Below are 23,110 nucleotides of genomic sequence, written 5' to 3'. Positions count from 1 at the left end.
CAATTTCACACATCAGACTTGATGATGGACTCAACCCTCCCCTCACAGCCATCCCTGCACCTACTTATTCATACTGTCAGCAAGTCACGTGCAGTGTACAATACAGTGCATCAATTGACAGTTCATTTACATAAAGAAAAAAAAAAAAAGAAAAAAATATATGTTCTTGAAAAGCCAACTTGGGTTTGTAGTTCAATTTCATTCTACCAATACAACACGATTCATGTCTGTAACCGGTACAAAAGAATTTTAACGTTAGAAAACAATAAAATAGAGGGGAAAGAATAAATTTGTACTCTTAAATTTTCTCTTTTCCCTGATTTCTTTCAAATATTAAACTTTTCCGTGACTTAAATTGAAATTCCCTGACCTTGAAGAATTTTTTTTCCCTGACCATTTCCTGACCTGTGGCAACCATGCCTTTTCTCTAACAAAACAATATTGACCCCAAGCACCGCTTTTTAAAGACCTATTGTCGGTGCTCCCTAAAAGGCTCAAATTCTTGAAACGGTGTCGAAATACTGGCTGTTGTGGTTAAAAGACATTAAAGCCATAATGCGACTTGCTGTTACAAGTCAAGACCGTCAATGGCGTATTTTGATCAGTGTAATCTACCACTTTCAGTAGTTTCATTGATTGTAAAATTTGTCCAGTCTGTGCGTACTAGTTAACTGCGTTCGCACACTCACCATAACTTTAAGACACTGAGGGAGTACAAAGTATTTCTGCATAAGTTTTCATAAAGGATTACAGAATGATACATTTCCGGACCGCGGAATTCTTTTTCCGCACAAAACTCTCTTTTCAAATATCTTCAAAATTATCTGGTTCCACCAACATTTGGGAATGAACGCATCGTATGCAATCAGGCCTCTCAATGGTTTCATAAAACAATGAATAAATGACCCCTAAAAATAATAGAAATGGATATAAACGCAAATGTTTGTCCAAATACTTGATATTGATTTATCCGTTGGATAGAGCTGTCCGTCGCTTGAACAATCGAGACCAGGGGTCAATTTAATAAAACTTTTACACCTGCAATTTACAAGTGTAGCCATTGTTTTAGATTCTGAAAACAATAGCTACACTTGTAAATCACACTTGTAAAAGCCCAGGTGATTACACTAGAGTGAAGAGAAGATTAATGCCTTTATCGTGATTATCCTAACCTGTTTCAGATCGCACGTCAGACCAGTAGACTTCATTGTTGGGATCAACAAAAGAGCAGTTGGTTTGGAAAAGATACGGTGTCGCTGTCACTAACAACACAACCACATTGTGAGCCTCCAAGAACTCTTTGTAGTATGGAAAATCCAAAATTCCGTAAGGACTCGCGAAAAACTGCGCCTGATCAAAAACAAGGACAAACAGCGTTTCTGGTTTACTGTGCACTTGTTCAAGAAGCTTCAGCAACTGTTCTTGAGATTCTTCCATGGTGTTGTGTTTGATGACATACTTTGCAGCAGTTTTGAACAAGACTGCCTTATCGGCACTCTCTAGGTCGAGTTCAGACAGAAGGCCAGAGCTGCAAAGCCTTTGCGTGGTTTGATTATAAAGTGACGTCAAAGGAGGCACGATGATGGTCGCTGACACTGCCGTGAAGCAGTTAAGATCAAGAGCGTTTTTATTTTCACCAATATTGCAAACTTGGGTAAGTAGTTGTTTCGCCATTAGATGCTGACTAGCAAACAGAGTTTGGTTCTGAATGTGATGATAAGTAGTAGCCGCCGCAACCCGAGGCTCTAGTCCTGCAGCTTCATCTGCCATCACCTTTGTTCTTGCAAACCCGTTGAATGGCACAAATACTAACTGTCCTTGACCCATTGCCTCTTCAAAATTAGTGATCATTTGTTCTAGAGCGTCACTAGACAGTTTGAAAAGCTGTTCAAGTCTGCCGAGATTGTCGGCAATACGGGCTCCAACAGGATGCCCTATCATGGCCTCAGAAAGGTACTTGGCTTGGAGGATGCTTGTAACAAGCAGACAAAACTCCGGAGACTTCTTTTGCGATGTTGCTAAGATGAAAATAAAGTCAGGTACTGGTATCTTTGGAAACTTGTTCTGGTTGTGTCTATGAATTTCCAAGACAAATCTCAAGGCTCTGAAGATAGCGTTGTCCAGAGATACTGGCGATGACACAATTTTGACCCGTCCTTTAGAATTTGCTGCTGTAAGGCTTGCCAGCACAGGCAGCTGCACGTGCGTCACCGCATTGCTCTGAGCAAGAAGGTGTACCTGTTGTTGCACAGAAGCAGTTAACTCAAGCCTGGCATCTTGCAGTAACTGCTCAATGTCCTCCCGACTGATACGATCATCATCAACAAACTGAGTGAGATACTGAACTGTAAGCAGCACAGCCATTTGGGTGGTAAGGCAAGGTACACTGCTGCTGTAGTACGACCTGGCTGTTTGCTCATGACTCTCAGGCGTCCCCGCTGATAAACTGCTGTGAACGCTTGAAATGCTACCAAAATGGTTATGGTCTGACACAAGGGGAGGGTCAAAGCAACCCACAAGTAAGTCGCTGATGATTATGTCCTCTACACTACAGGGTATTTTTGGTATCGAGTGTTGACACAGCAGTAGTACTGGCCGAACACTGCAGGCTGTGGTAAGCCAGGGTTCTGATGGCAGGTCAGCTGCTGTATCAGAACCTGCTGTAGAGGACCTTGCTGTGTCACTTGAGTGACCGTCATCTGAAAAGCAGTAATTTACAAGGAAACATTCAGAAAATAAGCCACTCCTATAATTCGAATTGCCAAAAAGATCTCCCAAAACCCGGGGTGAGAATATAGCCTGAGTGCCGGTCAGGTGCAAAAGGGGGAGGGGGGGTAAGAACATGCGAGTGAAAGGTGGAGGAGGGAGAGGGAGCGCCTGCGGTGAAGATTTCACCGAAGAAACCTGTTTTCTTCAATGCCTGTAAATGCATCGTGCTTGTTTCTTTTTATATCCGCTTCGACAAGTTACTTGCTACGGCTCAGCCAATCGGAAATTTGCGTCCGCCAGCGGCCATAGAAATGAAAAAAAAAAAAGGTGGTCCCTTTCCTTTCTCCCCTACACTTTTCGACGCCTGCCACGCAGCCAACGGAAAATATATATTTGAAAATTGCCCTCAAATACGTGCAAACTATACGAGACGCTCCCGCACGTCAGCTTTGAAAAGCAGACTTTATGGACACTTACGGCTACGAACCCGTTTACATGATGTGTTTAAAGTTGGCATGTTCATTTGGATTAAGATGTCACAATACTTCTTGCTAATTCGGAAGCAATATTGTCCTTTGCGTATTAGAACAACTGATTACTGACATATAAACGTTCCTTTAATTGAAAGCCCGACTGATTTTAAAATGAAAATTTTCCTCCTAAAATAAGCCCCTTTGAATAAACCCCTCGAAAACAAATTCCGGTGAAAACTATAAACTACAATCCCCTATTTTCGATTTTCTCTTTGTTCTTATGCTACTTGAGGTGCGTTAGTTGGTTATAAAGATGCCATACCACTTCCCAAGGGTGATTCACTTCCAGCAGATTCCCAGCGCCTTCTCTTTGCGGACAGAACATGGTGGAAGGTTTGTTCTGCGTGCATCTGATTGGTGGGATGTAAAAACACCATACCATCCTCTCGTGAAGTTTCTGCAATGCTTGCTCCTTGCAAGGACGCACTATGCGACTGTAATGACAGCAGATGAAGAGGAGCTATGGAGAATATAATAGAAAGACAAGTCTGATTCATTTATGTGTATATAAAGTCCAAGTAAGTACAGTATATGTAAATCCAGCGATAGGAAACGTGATGTTTAAAAAAATACTTTAAAACTTCAAACGCAAATAGAACGTTCTGAGTCTCCGTCTCCCTTGGTTTTTGTTTTAGTGCAAAAACAACGACAACCGACATAATTTTCTTTTTTTAAGGAACACATCAGCAGAAATACCGGTACGATGGCGATTTTACTGAATTACTTACACTACTATTTATTATAGCTTCTTGCTTGAAACAGCAATTGTCTAGTTGTCTTGACTATCCTGTTCATAATCTATTGCCGGCAATGGACAAACGGTACAACTAGTATACAGAGGAGCAATATCCCGCAAATTATTCCCGCTGTAACATCAGTAAAGCCACTGTATTTCGTTGTTGTTACCTGATGAAGCAGCAGTCCTTGACATTTCGCTATTTACATCAGCATCACCTGATGTATAGGGAGGAGGAATGTATGGTCCTGCCAATGGAAATGTTCTTTTTCTTCCTTCCACTGAAAAAAAAAATTGAAGAGAGAAAATTTACAAAAGTTCTTGCAGGTCCTGCGGAATTCTGTTCAAGTACGGCCTAAGTAAGTGATCAGTGAAGCAGACTATTGGGCACTTGATTTCGTATTTATTTGTTCATGTAGTTACAGTAAATACCCGCGAATAAGAATCTTGTTTTTAAGAACCTTTTAGGCTAAGATTTGCGAGTTAGGCCCCCCTATAAAATAACCTGTTGAGGCTATAATTTGAGATTAAGCTGAATACCACAAAATACTCTTAGCTACAATGATTTTTTTACTTCCGAAAATAAGAACCTATTTAAGAACCTAAATAGCCTAAATTTGTGCTAATTACCATGCATGTAAGAACCAGTCTTACTCTAGTCTATTATAAGCTACCTTGGAAAAATGTAAGTTATTACTCGCGTTTTTTTTTTACTGTTTTATTTATTATCTTACAAAAAAATTGCTGCAGGCTTAACGAAGGGTAAACAAAAGCGTTCAAGGTCTTAAGAGTTGCAAAGGCTGTCAACAAAATCCATAGTCACTACATTAACCAACAATCAGTTCCACAAAACGGTGTCCAGTTTCTCCAGGTAGAGTTAACATTGTGAGACCATTTAGACTCACAATATTGTTCTCTGTGTTAGAGAGGTGAAGGAAATAAGGCGAGCATTACATGTATTAACACTAATTTTTTACTTTGCAATAACAATGGAACATAGCTTGAAGCAGCTTACATAGGGAAATAATTTTACACGCCTGTTCAGGAATCAGTTCAGGGATTCATGAAACCACCTACCTTTCCAGGGGATAAGTGGTCCTTTACGAATCCTTCCAGTGGGTTCTCTGACTATATAGTACTTCAAATGCTTTTGTTTCTTTGGTTGTGTGGCCAGCTTTAGATTAATATGACTTGAAAATTCAGTAAAGTATCTGAAGCCTTTTGCTCCACAGCCAATGCAGTTTCCACTGAACCCTAGCATTGTAACATTGTTCTTCTCATCTGGTAGAAATCTTCTGTCTACTTCAGCCACTAACACCATTCCAGGAAGCATTGGAGATTTAGCCCCAACCAGTAAAAAGCCTTCTGAGGCTTGGACCTGTTTACTACTCAGATGAGAAAGTCGTAGTTCACCACCAGCCTGACACAAACCTACAAATAATAAAAGAGACCACTACTTTATTAGGAAACAGTAACTGTAATATACTTGTAACTTCAAACTGAAGTACAAGCAGGCACATATACATGTAGCTTTATAACTACAAGTAGTACCTGGCAATAATCATTAGTAAACTTAAGAAAAGTTAGTTTCAATAGAAACCGTTGTTCTGTGAAACTGCAGAAACAAAAATTTAGTTTTATCAGTTTGACTAAGTATGGTAAAGCAAATTTGCCACACCAAAGAAGAGACGTTCTAATGTTTTCTGCTACTGTAATGAACATCCAGATCTTTTTGTAATTTGTACAAAAACCTTGAATTGGATCCCTAAATCAATAGTTCACTACTTAAACTTTAATATCAAATAAACAAAATAAATTATGATTAACAAAGAAGTATACTACTTGTGAAGGACAGATTAACATGTATGCTTAATATTTTCTACAACAGAGATCTCTTGCAGTTTTTATGGTTGCAGTTGTGAGCCTCAGAATGAAATCTTCTGACAGCAAGTTAAACATACATTTTTATAGAGATGAGAACTTAGCAATTGGAATGAGGGTTTAGAATTATAGTCTTTGCCAAGAGCTTCTTACTGGTTACGTAGCTTGCCAATCAGGCATCAAGAGAACTGGGATCAGATCAACCCCTCAAGCTCACTTAATGATAAAAGGTTCTGTGCACTTGGTTGATCCAATTCCAGTCAGATGCAAGTCTTGTCAATAGACCATGACTTCTGAATTTTTAATTTCTGTACAATGTAGCTAATTTACTATTAATACAATGTACCTTTTTAGGCCACTGCCTACCATAATTTTTGTTCACTCTACAGTATTTGACATTAGTTTCTGACAATCTCTCCTTGTTTCCCACATGAAAAACTGATTTAACGTATGATAGTTGTTAATAATAATTTTGAGCAATAAAATAAGAGCATGGGAGATTTTATCCATCACGTACAATGAAAATCTTGATCTGACCTATATTTTACAGCTTACAGTGATTGTGCACCCATTGCTATCTGATGCTCCAACATTGTATACCTAAATCAACACTCAAGTGATCACAGTTATACATTTGTTGGAAACTCATACAGAGTAACCCACTGTGTAAAAAAGTGAGAAACAAACAGGAGTCATTTTAGAAACTAGGTTTAGGATTTTCATTGATGAAGTGAGTGTTTTTTAAGAACTTCTATGAGTCACATAATGCCAGTCACCCGTTGCTATCAGATGCTTCAACTTTGTATAGCTAAATCAACACTGAAAGTAATCATAGTTTTGCATTTGTTGGAAACTCGTACAGAGGAACTTATCTGTAAAAAAGTGAGGAACATACAGGCTGGAGCAATTTCAGTACCTAGGTTTATACCTTATTATTATCATTATTATTCTGACATGTACCTGGTGTTGTACAAATGGGTCCAGATTGTACAGGTCTGCTATGCATACCAGCTGATAGTGTTGATCGCACAGGCTCCTGATTCATTGAATGTGACCCAGTATAAGAAGAACTTCTCATTCTACTGTGTCCTTCTTCTTCATCACTGCTGGGCCTCGCATCACTTGACATGTCTCCATGGCCAGTTTGGTTGATGGACATGGGAGGTGTGTGCGGTACCTGCATTAGTCTGGGAGAGTCTGACAAGAGCAGAGAACAAAGTACATGGAGATAAGATTAATAATTTGCATCCAACTTTCTTTCTCTTAAAATACACCCTTAAGCCACATGTTTTTTTGCTAGCTCAGATTAAACTTTCAGCAACAACTAATAATTCAAATTGTTGTGAAAAACAGTGATAGAGAGGAATGGCAGATAGTTATATTTATTCAATTTCCTGCCATTTAATAAAAGTTATATAGCCTTATGCTTAGACATAAAACTTTGACAATGTTTTAGGTCTCCAAAAAATTCATTGGATATCTTAAGTATCACAGTTTTGTTTGATAAACAATTCTTTTATATGGACCTGATTTTCTTCACCAAGTCATTTACACTTAGGTTTCCATGTCTGTGCTTACAGAACCAAACTGTTGGTCTCACCATTTGGCTAGAGCAAAATAATGACTACCATTAATTACTGTTACCCCCCTATGATTTAATTATAAGTAAGCACAAGCGGCCTTTATATTGGGTGTCCTATTATTATGATTGTTAAGAAAAGTTCAAGCCTTTGAACAGTTCTTGTTAACTTCCTAAAAACAAGAACAGCCCAAAGGCAATGGCACTGGCATTTCAAACATGCTGATGGTTTTTCAAAAAAATAAATTCATTTTCAATTAAGAATTTTATAGAGTGCCAGTAATAATATGTTAACAGATACTGTTAATTACTTCATGTGCCAAAGAAACATTAAGCTGTAGTTTAAGTCCTATGAAAAGAATTGTCAGTGGCATTATTAGTGAGAATAGGACAGAATAGCTGCAAATAGTTGCAAAGATAATTTAATTATTAATTTATTATCAACAACCTTACTGTACAATTGCAAGCAAATATGAGTTCACAAAATAAGGCATTTGGGTTGGAATTACAAAAAAAAAGAGAATAAAAAAAGATGATCCCAATATAATCACATTAAATAAGTTCTATCGAACTGCTTAATGGCTTTAGAATATTCAAGTTAACTATTTGAACTCCTATCCATTAGGTAGAGTGTTATATTGGTGAGTAGATTAGAGTGGTAAGGACATTAGTGAGATATATTGGATTAAGAGACAAGGGCATACATGCAATCTAGAACACCTGAGAACAATGCTGTAATTTGATCAGTCTGAGCACATATTTTAGCCAGGCTAGTCAGAATATAAAACTGTTTCAAACTACCCATACATGTACTTGGTAAGGTGCTATGAACATCAAATTTACAACATGAATTTTTCATTGTAGCTTTTAAAATATGTACCAAATTTTCTTATTTTCAAGACATACCAAATAATGGCAAAAACTCTGTAAGAATTACATCTTGTGTACTAACATCTCTCAAAGTACTGTAAGTCAGCCACACTTCCATTTACCTGCCTCAGGCCTGAAGAATTATGCTTCAAAGTGTACATTAATTTTCATGTATAACAGTTGAAAACTGGTAAAACATCACAACACTGAATACAGTGTAAGAAGATGTAGATAGACAAAGCCCCCCAAAAAGTGGATACAAGTAACGTTGGCATGCAGAGTCTATATCATAAGCAGATCAATTAATAGTGCTTCCTGAAGTAGCCAATATATCTTCACTGAAGACAATGGAAAAAAAACTGATACGTCCATGAAAAAGATAAGAGTGAGAAGTAACTTACAATAGAGCACTGAGTACCTTATGAGTACTTTGACAGTGAATGTATTCTCAAATTATTTTAATCAACAATGTTGTAGACAGCATTTATGTGCAGTATGTGGTCTATATGTGATTGCAGCAATGGGACTTAATAGTATTGAGGCATTATAAACATTGGTGGGCAGATATCCCGTTTGATGTTACAAAATTGGCACAGCAGCAAACATCTGTATATTAAGTTGAAAGTAGTCAGTATTGGATACATTGAATGGTGGCACGTGCAGTTATTGTGTCATGCGAGAAAAGGTATAAAAACATTGTTCAACAGATACAACTACTTCAGTCATGTGTTTTCACAAATCCTGCATCTAGTAACCTTTAAGTTGATAAGTGTCCAACTTTAAGCAAAGATATGCACTGAACTCTTAAAATTTCCAAGTGTCTTAAAAGCTATTAGCAGCTGGCTGATTGTTTTCAAGGATGGGTGGGACAGGTGAATGAATCTTATATCAATATTACAAAACAATTCAATATCATTGCCCCTAGTCATAGCACATTCCTAACTTTAATTTAGAATTGATTCCCATATGTGTACTTTCAAAGGTTCATGTGCAAGTACACGTACAAGGTGTTACTTACATTTTGTCTCTTTACTGAACCATTCCATAAGAATAATCCCAGTGACTTCTACATCATTACCAAGATTTTACCAATATTGTACACAGCATATCTATGTTGTATCATTTTAACAATCACAATTTTGACTGGAAACAGATCTATTTAAACTGATATTAGGGCAAAAACAAGCAATAATTCCTAAATAGTTAAGATTTTTGTTACCATAAAGTGAATGCTATAAATTAAAATAAAATCATGAACATTAATGGGGTAAAACATTGGGAAACCCTCTCCTTAAGATTTGCAGCTGATCAGAGAAATATTAATGAAAGGCAGTTTAAGCTAATATACACAGTTGTACAGTTGAACCTCCACAATATGGACACCAAAGGGAATATGGACCCAACTATCTACAATACAGAGCTACGTATGGCTGCTTTGTCACCCAGAAAACTGTTCGTTTTTGGAGAGGAACTGGCATTTAAGACACTTCACACTTACACAACTTCAGTCTTCAGTGTAAGACATTAAAATAATACTAAGCACTGCTGCTATGGTGAAAAGAGAGTGGTAAAAAAGGACCACTGATGCTGCTCGTGTTCATGGCTCTATCTCTGCTGCCACTCCAACAATCAGTTAGTCAGCAATTCATTACACATATGAACAAAATACTCATCTTGTATTGTACATGGAATCTTTACAGTACATTGTAATGTATACTGTACTGACAGCTGATAGTAGCTCAGCCCTTTTCAATGTGATAAAGTTTGTTTGCTTACCCTCCCACTTTTCTATGTTCAGTTATACAAGTCAACTGCTTTTTCCTGCAAAAAGCTGAACCTTTTCATGGCTCAGATAACAGTTTACAGTCTGTAGAAAAATGGCAGTCCTGACCATCTCCAACTCCAGTATGTGATCTAAAAAACAGTGTTTTTGCATTAATCAATGTAAAGTGCTCCAAAAAAAAAGAACGTAAGTGGACTACTGGCATTCTGCATTTGTTGTTGTTATTTTTGTTTCACTAGTGAGACGAGACGAAAGTAGTTTCACCTTCACATCAACTCCTGATTATCATCCTTGAGTGGTATTGCATTATTTTGATTTCTGGGAACACACTTACTACCGGTATACTGTAGCTTTCACATTTACGTATTACGAGACTCTGTCATTGCCTGGTTATGATTTCTCCCTCATCTTGTAAGCTTTGTTTTGTTTCACATTTTTTGCCACCTTAGATGATTCTGGTTTCACTTCTACACCCCTTCTTCTGGGGTTTTCATCCTTTGATCCCACTATTCTGATTTCTAAAAATGGACATTCATGTTTATGCATTTTTCAGCCACTCAGGGCTCCACGGAGCATCGGGCCATCACTCTGTCTGTGCTTTCTTAGGATACATGTACCTAATTATGTATCTTCATCATCTAGCTGGTTTTCTTGGGATTATTTCACTTGGTCTACGAGGATTTTCTTACTTAACTTTAACTGGGGAGTGAGCCTCTTTCATCACATTACTAGCTGGTCGGGAGTCACAACCCAGGCAGGCAGCCTTGTGCTGAGAGGCCCCAGGGTCGGTAAGGAACTTACATAACTTATTACATGTAGCTTTGCCTTGCTTGATATCATTGTATGTTTGCTGCTGGATTCTGCTCCCACTCCTCCCTGACCCACAGATACTGCAGTTAAGTACGAATTGTGGCAATTGTATTCCACTGAAATTGTTCAGAGTGATGGTGTTGCATGGTTTGTGCACACATTGTTACCATAGTTACCTCCAAGGTAATGGTGCCTTTTGCGCTCATGGGACTCATTTTTCAAGAGTCCACGTCAGTACCATTATAAGTTTTCGGCCCAAAATTCATTTCATTCACGGGTTAAGATGAACTCAACAAATTGGCTGGTTCCCAATGCATGGGTTTTCATAGCTCAATAATTGGTTAGAGCACTGCAGCGCTGACGCATAGACCATGGGTTCAAATCCCATTGAAGTTCTGAAATGTTTTGGGGGTTAATCTGCAATTGCTTAAATTGCAATTACCACTGCCACAATCATTAATCTTCATTTAAAACAAAAAGTTACTGTTATTTACATTTCAGATATGGGTTTCGATAGTTTTGCAGATAACAATAAAACTATCAGTTAACAAACAAATTGGGCCGTTAGCCAGGACCTAAGCTTTCATTCAATTTTTGAAATGAATATTTGAGTTTTGCACCTGAAAACATACCAGGACTTTTGAGAAATGGGCCCCAGGTCCTTCCACCCTTAAGGCACCTGCTAACAAGCCCACCTTGTTGATGAGTTGAATTACTAGTGCAAGCAATTTGGTGTAAAAGTGGCCTTAGGGATCAGCACATTGGACTTGAATTCAGCCAGTCCTGGGCTAGAGACTAGTTGCTCGGATCACCTGCTGGATTTGCTGTTGGTCATCCCATGTTCAAATCCTTGGTCATTCATGAATGTAAATTAATAGCAAACTGGTTGCTACATACAACTTCAATTGGGGTTTTCAATCCTGTTACACTGTACATTATACTAATTATGTGCCATAAACTGCTGCTTATAATAAGCCCTAGGCTTACATATTTGTTTACATCTTCAAAAGGGGTTTTAGGAAGGCTCCTAAATGTAGGGGCGTATATCTGAGGGGGCTTAAAACTGAAACAGAAAAAGCACTTTGACACAAACTATTGTAGCAGTGTTGATCAAAATACGTTTTGCATTTACTGGTTTTTAATTAAGCTTTTAAGTGTCATCAGTGTTCCAGCCAGAAAATTCTACTTGAGGGCCAAAGTGGCCGCTACAACCAATTCTTGGGGGCCAGATTTTTCTAAAAAAGGGCCAATGTACATGTACCAGTATCTTTCTAATTAGAGAAGGAGAAGAAACAGTTGGAATGTTAAGAAAATGAAAATGGCAGTTTATAATGTGAGATCAGGCCCAATTTTAGCAGTTCTCATACATTCTCTCTTACGTGCTCCCGCTAAAAGTTGGACCTGATACAAACTCTCACAAGCTTGTTGTGCTTTCGGCCAGATTTTGGCAACAAAAGTGATTGGCTGTTAGAACAGTGCCACAGGATCTGATTGGCGGTTGGAGTCACCGAAAGTCGAAAGCGCTTAATCCTCACATGGCTGAAGCACTCAAAAATCTTCGTGAATGATCCACCGTCAGCCGACAGAAGGATTTTGCAGAACATTCAAATGGTTGTTCATATCTTCTCAGGATTTGCTTTAATTATGGAACTAATGTGAGTGTAGTGCAGAGTTGAATCCGTCTGCAGGTTGTTGACCACAAACAAGGTGTCTTTTGATTTGCCAACAAACGAGTGCAAATCATGTCCATCTTAAAATTGGTTTCACTTGAAAGTTTAGCCGGGAATGACTTCTCTGAATGGGGCACGCAAGCGAAGGCTCACCGCAAAAGAAACCTCAATTGCCAACTATGAAGAAAAGTGGGCGGCAGACGTTTCATAGAAGGTTTGTATCAGGCTCTCTTTTTGTTTCACCTTGCCTGCCGAAATGTTATTTACAAAGTGAAATGAAAGTAGAGCCTGATCACAGGTTAGTGGGCCTATAACTTGGGGCTTGGGGGCTTTAACGTCAGTTTACATATTTCTTTTGTTTCATTTGAATTTGATTATTTTAGTGGAGTGCCTATAAACTGCCTACAGTAGCTAGGTATTAAATGCACTTCCATCATACACAAAGCATTTACTATTAGCAGATGTTTGTCGACACTCATGAATTTGTAATCTGTACTGACTTGAAAACAAGGAATGAATATAAGTTAAAAACATCTTGCTAGTATTAAAGAAATAGAACCACTATGTTAAGAAAAAAAATACAATGTTCAAAAGGCTTTTTATATACAATGTCACTACATGTATAAGTTGGTTACTATTGCTTTTTACAGAAAAAGTTATAATTGTTTTGAGTAAAAAAACCCAACTCTATTATCTACCTATCTCTATCAAGGTTTGTTTGCTTGTTTAACAATCTTGTTAATAAAAAATTCTGAAGATGTCTTAGGGTAACTAGATTTTACCATTCGGATGATAAAAAAATTTGTTCACTGCCACTTGGTACCCACCAGCAAACAAACAAATAGCAATAAAAAAATCACAAGCCTTAAGGGAATACGGAGGTAAAGGAAACAATGATCAAGTTCAAACCTGATCAAGTTTATATCAAAATGAAAATAAAATACTGGCGTGCCATGCATCACATGTCCTTGAAAACATTTCAAAACATCAGAAACATTTAAAACAGCGCCGTGAATTATGCTAGTTTTAATCGTGCAACAAAGAGCCCCAGGAAATTTTAAAAGAGGCTTAAATGATTGAACTGCACATATATTTATCTACGAAGTGAAACTGAATCAACAATAATTTTGTAGCTAGCCCGGTGAGAGACAAAGGGTTTCCAATAAGCATCAACGACCAACAAAAAGCGTCAGCTGTTTGCTCAGGGAAGTTGGTTACTTTTATTATGCCAGAAGAAGCAAGTAGTTTTGATTAACAACAAATATATCATTAAATCTTAATGACAATGTAATTATGATGTGTTAAACTAATCCAAAAGAACCCTTCGATTTACATTTACATGTATCTTAAGCTTTAATAGTTGGTTCTGTGAATGCTGTATTTCAGTTAATTTTTCACAAGTTTCTCATTTTATATAGATAGTTTTGCATAATTTGTTCAAGTGCATTAATGTACTTTTCATTTGTAAATAAAAAGAAGTTGATTGTGTGGCCGGTAAATGGAAGCTACTTTTCGTAAATGAGAACATGCTCTTTTTGTCCAGCACACTGGAAATTGCATTATAGGGCTTTCAAATTCTAAAATTTTCTGGGGGAGCAGGCCCCTAGACCCCCCCCCCCCCCCCACCCCTAAAAAAGCGCCTTGTTTTGATACAATCAGTTACTCTACTTCAATAATATTGTTATTGAAATCCCTGTAGAAATGATCATTCTATTTTTCCCAAAAATATGACTGATATTCAAAGTAGGATTTGAGGTCGAGAGATCATTGTTCATCCCTTTACAGATTTGTGCCAAAGATGAAAGTTGTCAAATACAAGCAGTCTACGTGTAAAATTTTACCCTCAGTTTCCAAAAATTGCCTGTACTTTCTTGTCTATTTTTTCACATGCCTGTTTCGCGCATGTATTTCTGGTGTTATTTTCATGCAATATGGTGGTTAAATATGCAATAAACAAGCGTTTAATGCTGTAATTCCCATAGCCCGTACTGTAGAAACGTCTCTTTTGGACCATATAAATTTGTCTACTTACCACTGGGATGCCCATCAGTAGAACAAGTCCTGGAAGTTGGAGGCATTCCTGGAACATGAACAATTACAGTGTCAGGAGGGATTTCCATTACTGAAGAGGAAGTACTGATGGGTGTGTTGTCATAGTGATGTGACCTATCATAATGGACCCCTTGTGAAGTAGACAGCCTGGTACTGACTCGCCTGGGTGGCCACAGTGACCGATGTTTGTTGCGATATCGATGGTCTGACATGGTTTTGTCCTGTGCCCATCACTGTATGCAAGCATCTACATACAGTACTTTGCCAAAATACTAAGTGGAAAAGAGAAATTTTTATTTATTTATTTTTATTTTATTATCATTTTGCCATTCAAGCTAAATATATACATAAAATTAAAAAATATCAGGCAAGTGAGCCCAAGGAAGCCAATAAGGCTAATTAAAAGGACCAACTTTAAAAATATATGACCTAATTAATAAATAAAAATACTGGCATGGGCAAGACAATTTAACTACAGCTGTCATCACATATGTATACAGATTCTTTGCAACATAGAAAGTAATCATTAAATAGGATAAAAATAGATAAGGTTGAATGTACAAGTGTAAAAATGAAAAAGAGGAAGTGAGAAAACATAATGCAAGAACATACCAGAAAAAAAAGGGGAAAGAAGTGAAAACTGCACACAAGTATTAAGAGAAGTTAAGCGTGCTTATACCAAGAAAAATGACTTTAGTTTTAAGTGAACACATTAATACTACTGAAGGCATTCTGAATTTCAGAGCGTAAGGGAATTAAATATTTTGAGTCCTTGAAAATGAAGTGAAAATTTCCTTACATTTATCCAACAGTAGGGCAAATGGAAGGTGTTCTTACTTCTAGTGTTATAATTAAAAATATGAATGTACGTCACAGTTACAAATGTAAGTAAAAACATGTCATTGAAACTATCAGGAAGAAGGCCATTTTTGTAAAGATACATTAACTTTACCTATTTGAAGTTTGATGATCTTCAAATTTTAGAATTTGTAAGCTCACAAAAATAGGATTGGTATGTGCATCAAAAGAACTCCTGGAATTTATTCTGACTAATAACCTGTTTTTGAAGAGCAGTCAAACGTTTCAGATTTGACTGATAGGATGAACCCCAAACACTCACACAGTAATATAAATAAGGATAAACTAAACTATAATAGAGAGTACATAAGGAGGTCTTATTAAGACAGAAACTCAATTTGTAAATAATGCCCAGACTGATTTTGAGACTGTTCTTGCTACGTTCTGTATTTGAGATTTCCATGATAAGTGTTCGTCAAGTGTAACTCCTAAAAACAAAACTTCATTTACACGATAAATATCAATATCATAAATTGAAAGTCAAGTTTTTGCCTGTTTTGAATAAAATAAAATTTCACTTTTTTTATGTAATAGAAAGCTTATTGGCCTGAAACAAGCTTGATAGTTTCTTCAATTTGGTATTCACAATTTCCATCAGTTGATTTGGGTCTTTATGAGAAAAAAAATATATGTTAGTATCATTGGCAAAACTATCAAGAGCATGAAATTTAAAGCCTTTGACACATTACACAAGTCATTGATGTATAACAAAAACAATAATGGACCTATAAATCAACCCTTGAGGCAAGTGCTCCACATTAATTTTAACGTCTTTAAAGGAGGAATTATAAAGCCATTTTACTATACAAATTAAGTTCTACAAGAAAGATAAAAAAACTTTTGAACCAAGTGTAATGCAACACTGCAAACTCCTTAAAACTCTAGTTTATCAAGTAGGATATCATGGTTTACAGTGTCGAAGACCTTGCTCGCGTCATGAGGTTGTATTATGCTTGTATTATGATGTTGGTCATAATATAACAAACACTAACATTTTGATACAAGTATTACACTGCAGGTTACAGACTGAGTTAAGGTGGCTCGGCTGGATTTTTTAGGAAATCACGTGCACAAACTGTAACAAAAGCAGCTGAATGCAGGTTAACAAAATTCTTCTAACCCGCGATCGCCTAGAGCAATTCCCCTCTTTTTTTGTACACAGTTTTCAAGGGAGTCAAACCACTATGAGATGAAGCTGCGTTTCCAAAGCTTATCATTTTCTTAAAATATTAGCTTATTATGTGGATAGCATGCTATTTCACTGTTTTAATGATTCTTAAAACTTTGTTTCAAAATATTTCCAAAATGCTCTCATAGAATTTGCTCAAACTTTGCCATAATTGCCTCAACTCCCTTGAGCGATTTTAAAAAAACCTCCTAGTACAAAGAAACACAAAGAAAAATAAAATTGTAATGGTGTCATTACATTGCTATGGTGACTTCCATTGCAATAAAACCCACATCATAAGAAATTTTCATCTTTTTATATAATACAGCTGTGGTAACTTTTTTCCCATATCTTTACTGATGCCGGCATAGTTAATGCTCAAACTTGGTAGGTATCCCCCCTAAAAAATCCAGTGGAGCCACCTTCATGACAGACCGAGACAAAAGAACTATACTGCACGCTGCTCAAATAGTTTGCATTACTGTAGAATACATATGAAAAAGAACTAGAGGAAGGTTTAGGAATTATTGGAGTCAAATGAAAGCATTATTGTTAACATAATAATAATGATTTAACTCAAATTTTATGTTATTATTGTCAAGATACTTCAACTTAAGGTTTAACTCTTAGTTACAAAATTTGTGTGTATATGTTTTATTGTAACAATCTCATCACAAGACAAAGTATGTTACTCTATGGGTACCTTAGCCACGGTACTGACGCATCTGATCCAATAAAGTGCCCATAACCTGAAAATTTTTATTTTTTAATATAAAGACAGTACACATTACTACAAGAGCCTCTGAACAAAAAATTTGCGATTTGAAGAACAAGAAGTTCTTTCAGTTATATAACATAATAAATTTTTTTACATTATGGACACTTCAAAAAAAGGATCGATTTTAACAGAACTACATAACCTGGTAACATTTGACACAATTTTTGTTTTAGTAAGTAAGTAACTTTATTTTATCAGTGTAGCCCCTGATTAAATTGGCCCTGATTGTATACTATTTAAAAATTCCTAAGTTATGTACATGATTAAAACAAACAATAATGCTATAAAAAATCTAGCTAGGTCGATATAAAAAGTGCTAAGAGAGAAGAAATTAAAATTATAAGGTAAAATACTTGATCAGCATCTTTTCAATTTAAACTATTTAGACGTGGCACTGTTAACACAATTGGGTAAAGAATTGAAATAAATAGTCCCTTTTGCCCATGTTACATTTCAGCTTTAGTGGGTGCTTGTCGTTGCTTCTCTTAGAGAAATGATTGTGCAAATCCGCATTCCTTGTTACTTGTAAAATATTGTGTAGGATACTTGGGTACCAGATTATTTAAGTTGGAATCCCTGCTGATATTTCTTTTAAGTTAACTGAATCAAATAGGGGAACTCTCAATCTTAGTTGCATCAAAGGTTATAAGGGCAACAGGTGAGAAATTCAAAGCTTTGTAATGCAGTTATTCAAAGATAATGAATTCTGACTGATTTAACAAATTTTACACTTTCTCTTTCCAGTGTAACTTATGAATTCAAAGAAACAATACACCAAATCTGGAGTACACAGAAGTCCATGGTTAGTTTTTAGAACACTTCATTTCTCTCACAGAGGGCCCAACAAATACTTTCAGGGAATAAGTTGTAATAATTTTTTTACTGTAAGATGCTTTATCATCTGACATGCAAACTTTGAAAATATACTAGGAGCAGTGCAGACTGTCTGCAACATATGTGTACTTCTTACAAATTCATGTGTCTACTGGTCACAAAACACATTGGGAATAGGTGGCAAGGGTCATTATTGTACCTAATTTGAATTGAAAATAGTGGTTATGATGAACCACTTTTTGGACTTCCTATGACAATGGCAATTTTGAGACAAATGTGAAAACTTGTGGCATCACTTTAGGCCATAAGAGGAAAATGAATTCCAAAATTTTCTGGAACTGATCCTCAAAAACTTCCTGACTCTCATATTCCAAAGGCTGGATGGTAAGGGATGTGTGGACATGGGGGAAAATGGACAAAAGTCAGAAGTCGTTCAGCTGTGGGTGGCTGTTGGATTGCATAACATGCCATTTTCTTCCTCTTTGTCAAGGGGGCCAGTGTTAAGCAACACATAATGCCACAAAAAAAGTGAAAAACTACACTAGGAGCATAAGGTAAGGTTGACCCTTGTCTTTCTATCAACATTTGGGATAAGGTGTAACATTTTTTCTTTTTGTGAAGCATAATTTGTCAAACCTAACCGACAACAATTGTTGAGTATTGTTACGCCACAAAATGTAATATTAACGCAAAATGTAATAAGAATCGCCGCAAAATGTAATACTAACGCAAAATGTAATAACATTGACGCAAAATGTAATAAAATTTTCAACACAAAATGTAATAATCTTTCAACGCAAATTGTAATAACTTTTCTAACACATAATGTAATAATGCAAAATGTAATAATTTCCGAATAACTACGTGCATGCTATTTCAAAATTGGTATTGTGGCTCAGTAATCAGTAGCTGATCCAGATCTTCATTTGAATTATTATTATCAATATTGATGTTAATAATAGTAATAATATTTATTTTCTTCTTCTTCTTCTTCTTCTTCTTCTTATTATTATTATTATTAATGAAATAACGGTTGAAACGTCGTAACACTCTTCCCCAACAAAGGAGGAGGAGAGTTGTGTGACGAGACAAAAATGGCTGCAAGAGCTTGCTGTACTGTACCACAACTGTAGCAACTGAGAGACTTGGTTTAATTTCAGATGTTGAATTTAATTCAGTCAAATAAAATAGCTGCTGTCAAAAACAAGTAATAGAATCAACTTTCAAAGCGTAATTCAAATGCATTTAAAATGTAAGATATCTGTCAAACTTTTTTTCATGAGAACCAGACAACTGTGGCTGTAGCTTACTTTTCCTAAGTTCTCACTTAATAGAGGCTGAATTGTTCTTAATGCTGTTTTTTAGGTTGACGTTTCCCAGCTTTGCAAAGTCAAATCAGTTTGCCTTGTAAGACAGTTGTCGTTTGCCTAGAACAGATAGCGCAAAAATTTTTTAGTTAGCCCAGTAACGCATTTTTGATTGGAGTAGAGCTAAGCTGACGCACAAAAATATTGAATTTGCCTGGCAAGGCAGTTGTGGTTAGAAGACAGGCCATCCTCTTTTTCTTTCTCCGTTTAGCGTCGTCCGACCGACCCAAATTTTTGGCATTTTCAAAAAAAAAAGTAACGACGTAGTTAAATAATTTTTCACTTGAAATAATTCTTTTAATCTGAAAAATGAGCATAGTAATAGCATAGAGAAAAACAGGAACAAAGACATGAAAATTTTTTACAGTATATTGTGCATTTTGTTAATCCAAATATGTGAATGTTAACTTTTAATGTCGTCCTGGGGTACCAGGGCCTCCTATTCCGAGACTTCATAAGAGTTTTTTCTTAGTTTTTTTTTTTTTCAATCCGACTGACCCACTCAATATCAGGAAACGCATTCGACGCTAAACGAAACCTTGAATTTGCTCAGTAACGCAATCGCCATTGGCTTAGAGTTGACGGCACCAAATCTTGAACTGGGAAATCCATAAAAAGTGCTCAATTTCGTCCTTTTAGGGCCGACCATTTTTGACCACTTGAGGAGAAGGGTGTATGGGTAATTTGGTTTGGGTTAGAATTTTTGGATAATAATGGGAAACTATCAACGGATTTTGAAATAGCATGCACGTCGTTATTCGGAAATTATTACATTTTGCGTTATTATATTATGCGTTAGAAAAGTTATTACAATTTGCGTTGAAAGATTATTACATTCTGCGTTGAAAATTTTTTTACATTTTACGTCAATGTTATTACATTTTGCGTTACAATTACATTTTGCGGCGATTCTTATTACATTTTGCGGCGATTATTACATTTTGCGGCATAACAAGTATTACTTAATGTATGAAATGAAATAGTGCATGTGACATCACACTGCCTTGAACTGTTTGGTTGGTGGAAGAAATTAAGTTTTTTAAAAAACTGAAAATGGACTTCCATGAACTCCTGGGTGTTTTTTCTTTGAATTCCATATTAATATATGAATTCAGTAAGAATTACTTAAATCGTAGTCTTAAATTTGGATATAAATCATAACCATTGAATTTCCAGCCGTCAGGGGCACCCAACGTCAATTTTCAGAAAATATCTGTTCGGAAGACGATTTGAGATCTAGAATTTTTTGAACATTTTTTGTAAAACTTCTTGCTTGCCTACCTCTCCTAGGATTTTCGAACATCTATAAATTTGTATAATTGCCCATTTTTAACAGATTTTTACCCTAAAAAGGTCACCTAGAACTTTCGGGAGCCTTTTTTCTGGCTCAAATGTTCGAAAAGGTAAGTTTTGATCCCTATCATTTTCGGATTGCTAGACTTTCAGCTAGGAAATCCGAACAGATGAAAAATTTTGGGGGGATAAAAATATGCCTATATCTACTGTTTAAATACTTAAATACATTTAACAATGCTATGTTTACGTGGTTTTGAACTGTATTCTCGTTGGGTGCCCCTGAGCAATCTCTGCCTGATTTTACCCAGAGGAAACGGCAAGCATGGACTCCTCTAATTAGTGTCATCTTTAACTTCTAGGAAGGCAACGATTAAAAGGGATGAAGTATTTACTACAGGCTTTGCAGTGCAAAATAATTAATTAAATATCGATTTCGTTTCGATGTTGAACTGTAAAAATCAGCTTAATCAGGACTTAATCAGTTGCACGAATCATGCAACTCTTTGTCGTTGAATCCCGTTAAAATTCGGCGGTTTAAAACTACAGAAAATTTGCTTTCTTTTCTGAAGAATTTATCTCGAATCTTCTACTGTGAAATGTCCACTACAGTATAAATGTCCATAATGGATGTTGTTTTGTGAAAAACAATAATATTGTTATAATATGGCGACCGATATCACATCTCGATGTGTTGCTACCCATCACACACGTAGGCTTATGCTGTGTTCAGTTCAATACGTCGAAACTAAAACATCATCATGATTCTTTGCAGTTTTCTTCATTCGAATTCATTGGATCTCCGCGTAACATAGTTCAAACATTGTGCGAGAAATTAAACAAAGCCGTTCACTTAGTCAATTAACGCACTGCTTCAGTGGTCAGGCAGTAAAAAACTCGCGCTAAAGAGTCAGAGGAATTTTAAAAAAGAATAGAAGTATTCCCAAAAGCCTTCTTTATTTCTGGCATTTGATTGCATGAAAGAAAATAACTCGTTGTTAGACTACGGTTTGAGAAAATTGCTTGCGTGCGGTCTATCGATCTGACAGTCTAGTGGCGGCCCGCCGGACAGACCAGTGTGAGAGAGCGCGGCCATCAAATTGAGAATCACCAGTTAAAACGCACTTTACAAACAGCTTGAAAGAAAAAAAAAACTTAAAAAGTGCTCAGAAACTTACCTCAGTACTTTAGTTGATATCTTCCTCCACGGCGTAAATCGTAACTGTTATCTTCAGCAAGCAAATGCAAAACGACATATCAAGTCTGGACCAAAGAAAATATATCATGACAAAATACAAAGACGGAGGCTAGTCACGTGACTTCACTCCGGTATAACAAGTTTTGAGGACGAATGTCATGTGATCCTTTGATGATGATCATGGATCAGATCGTCGAGTCGACGATAAAAAACGTTTGACCTAGTTCAAGTAATCGGCTCCTGCCTGGTTTTTCGGTTGGCTTGCTCAGCTGGCGGCTTTTTGGTGTGTTTTTTTCTTTTGTGATTCGCAAAGTAAGAGTTACGGCTGCGCGAAAGCTGAACCAAGGTCGGAAAAAAAAAAAAAGATAGGCCATGGTTTCTCCACAGGTAGCCCAAGCTCGAAATATGAGCATCGGCGAACATCGGCATTGTTGCGTAACATTAGAAATACAAGTCATCTAAGACGGACACCTTTGGGACCGGCAGTAAGTGTCCGTCTTAGAGAGATGTCCGTCTTATAGAGAGTCAAATAAAGGGAGTAAGGAAAGGCAGGGACAAACTCTAGGTGTCCATTTTAGGGAGGTGTCCGTCTTATAGAGGTGTCCGTTAAGAGAGAGTAGACTGTATACCGATTTGTGTGGGAAAAAAACCTATCGTTTCTGTAACCTACGAAAATGAAAGGATTTCAATAAAAAAACAGCTTACCTTTTAAAATGTGTTACGTCTCTCCTGTGTGGTCCACGGGCCGATTTATGCCGTTTTATGGGTTTTTATGTAAACGGTTTTCTCTCTGATACAAAGGTTTAGAAAACCGTTTACATAAAAACCCATAAAACGGCCATAAATCGGCCCGTGGACCACACGCACAGGAGAGACGTAACACACATTTTAAGTATGGTAAGCTGTTTTTTTTTATCGAAATCCTTTCATTTTCGTAGGTTACAGAAACGATAGGTTTTTTTCCCACACAAATCCGAATGTTACGCAACAA

At 36.7% G+C, this 23,110-nt stretch overlaps 1 protein-coding gene across 4 annotated transcripts in view; it reads right to left on the bottom strand.

The window, feature by feature from the left end:
- LOC140951989 (GREB1-like protein) overlaps positions 1-22,245 on the bottom strand; it is a 38,417-nt gene extending 16,172 nt beyond the window's left edge. For 3 of the 4 annotated variants that reach the window (XM_073401375.1, XM_073401377.1, XM_073401376.1), the window contains exons 1-7: positions 22,100-22,245; positions 14,604-14,895; positions 6,820-7,056; positions 5,056-5,409; positions 4,149-4,259; positions 3,505-3,702; positions 1,173-2,699 (exon numbers count right to left, since the gene is read on the bottom strand). In XM_073401375.1, the coding sequence (XP_073257476.1) occupies positions 1,173-2,699; positions 3,505-3,702; positions 4,149-4,259; positions 5,056-5,409; positions 6,820-7,056; positions 14,604-14,835 (2,659 nt within the window). In that variant the 5' untranslated portion in view covers positions 14,836-14,895; positions 22,100-22,245. Of the gene's footprint in view, positions 1-1,172; positions 2,700-3,504; positions 3,703-4,148; positions 4,260-5,055; positions 5,410-6,819; positions 7,057-8,344; positions 8,468-14,603; positions 14,896-22,099 lie in introns of those variants that run through there. The other variant, XM_073401379.1, reaches the window with a different exon arrangement.
- Positions 22,246-23,110: the final 865 nt, after the last annotated feature.

This window comes from Porites lutea, chromosome 11 (assembly GCF_958299795.1).
Source record: "Porites lutea chromosome 11, jaPorLute2.1, whole genome shotgun sequence".
In the NCBI taxonomy this organism is placed as follows: Eukaryota; Metazoa; Cnidaria; class Anthozoa; order Scleractinia; family Poritidae; genus Porites; species Porites lutea.
This window is presented reverse-complemented; position numbering and strand designations above follow the sequence as displayed.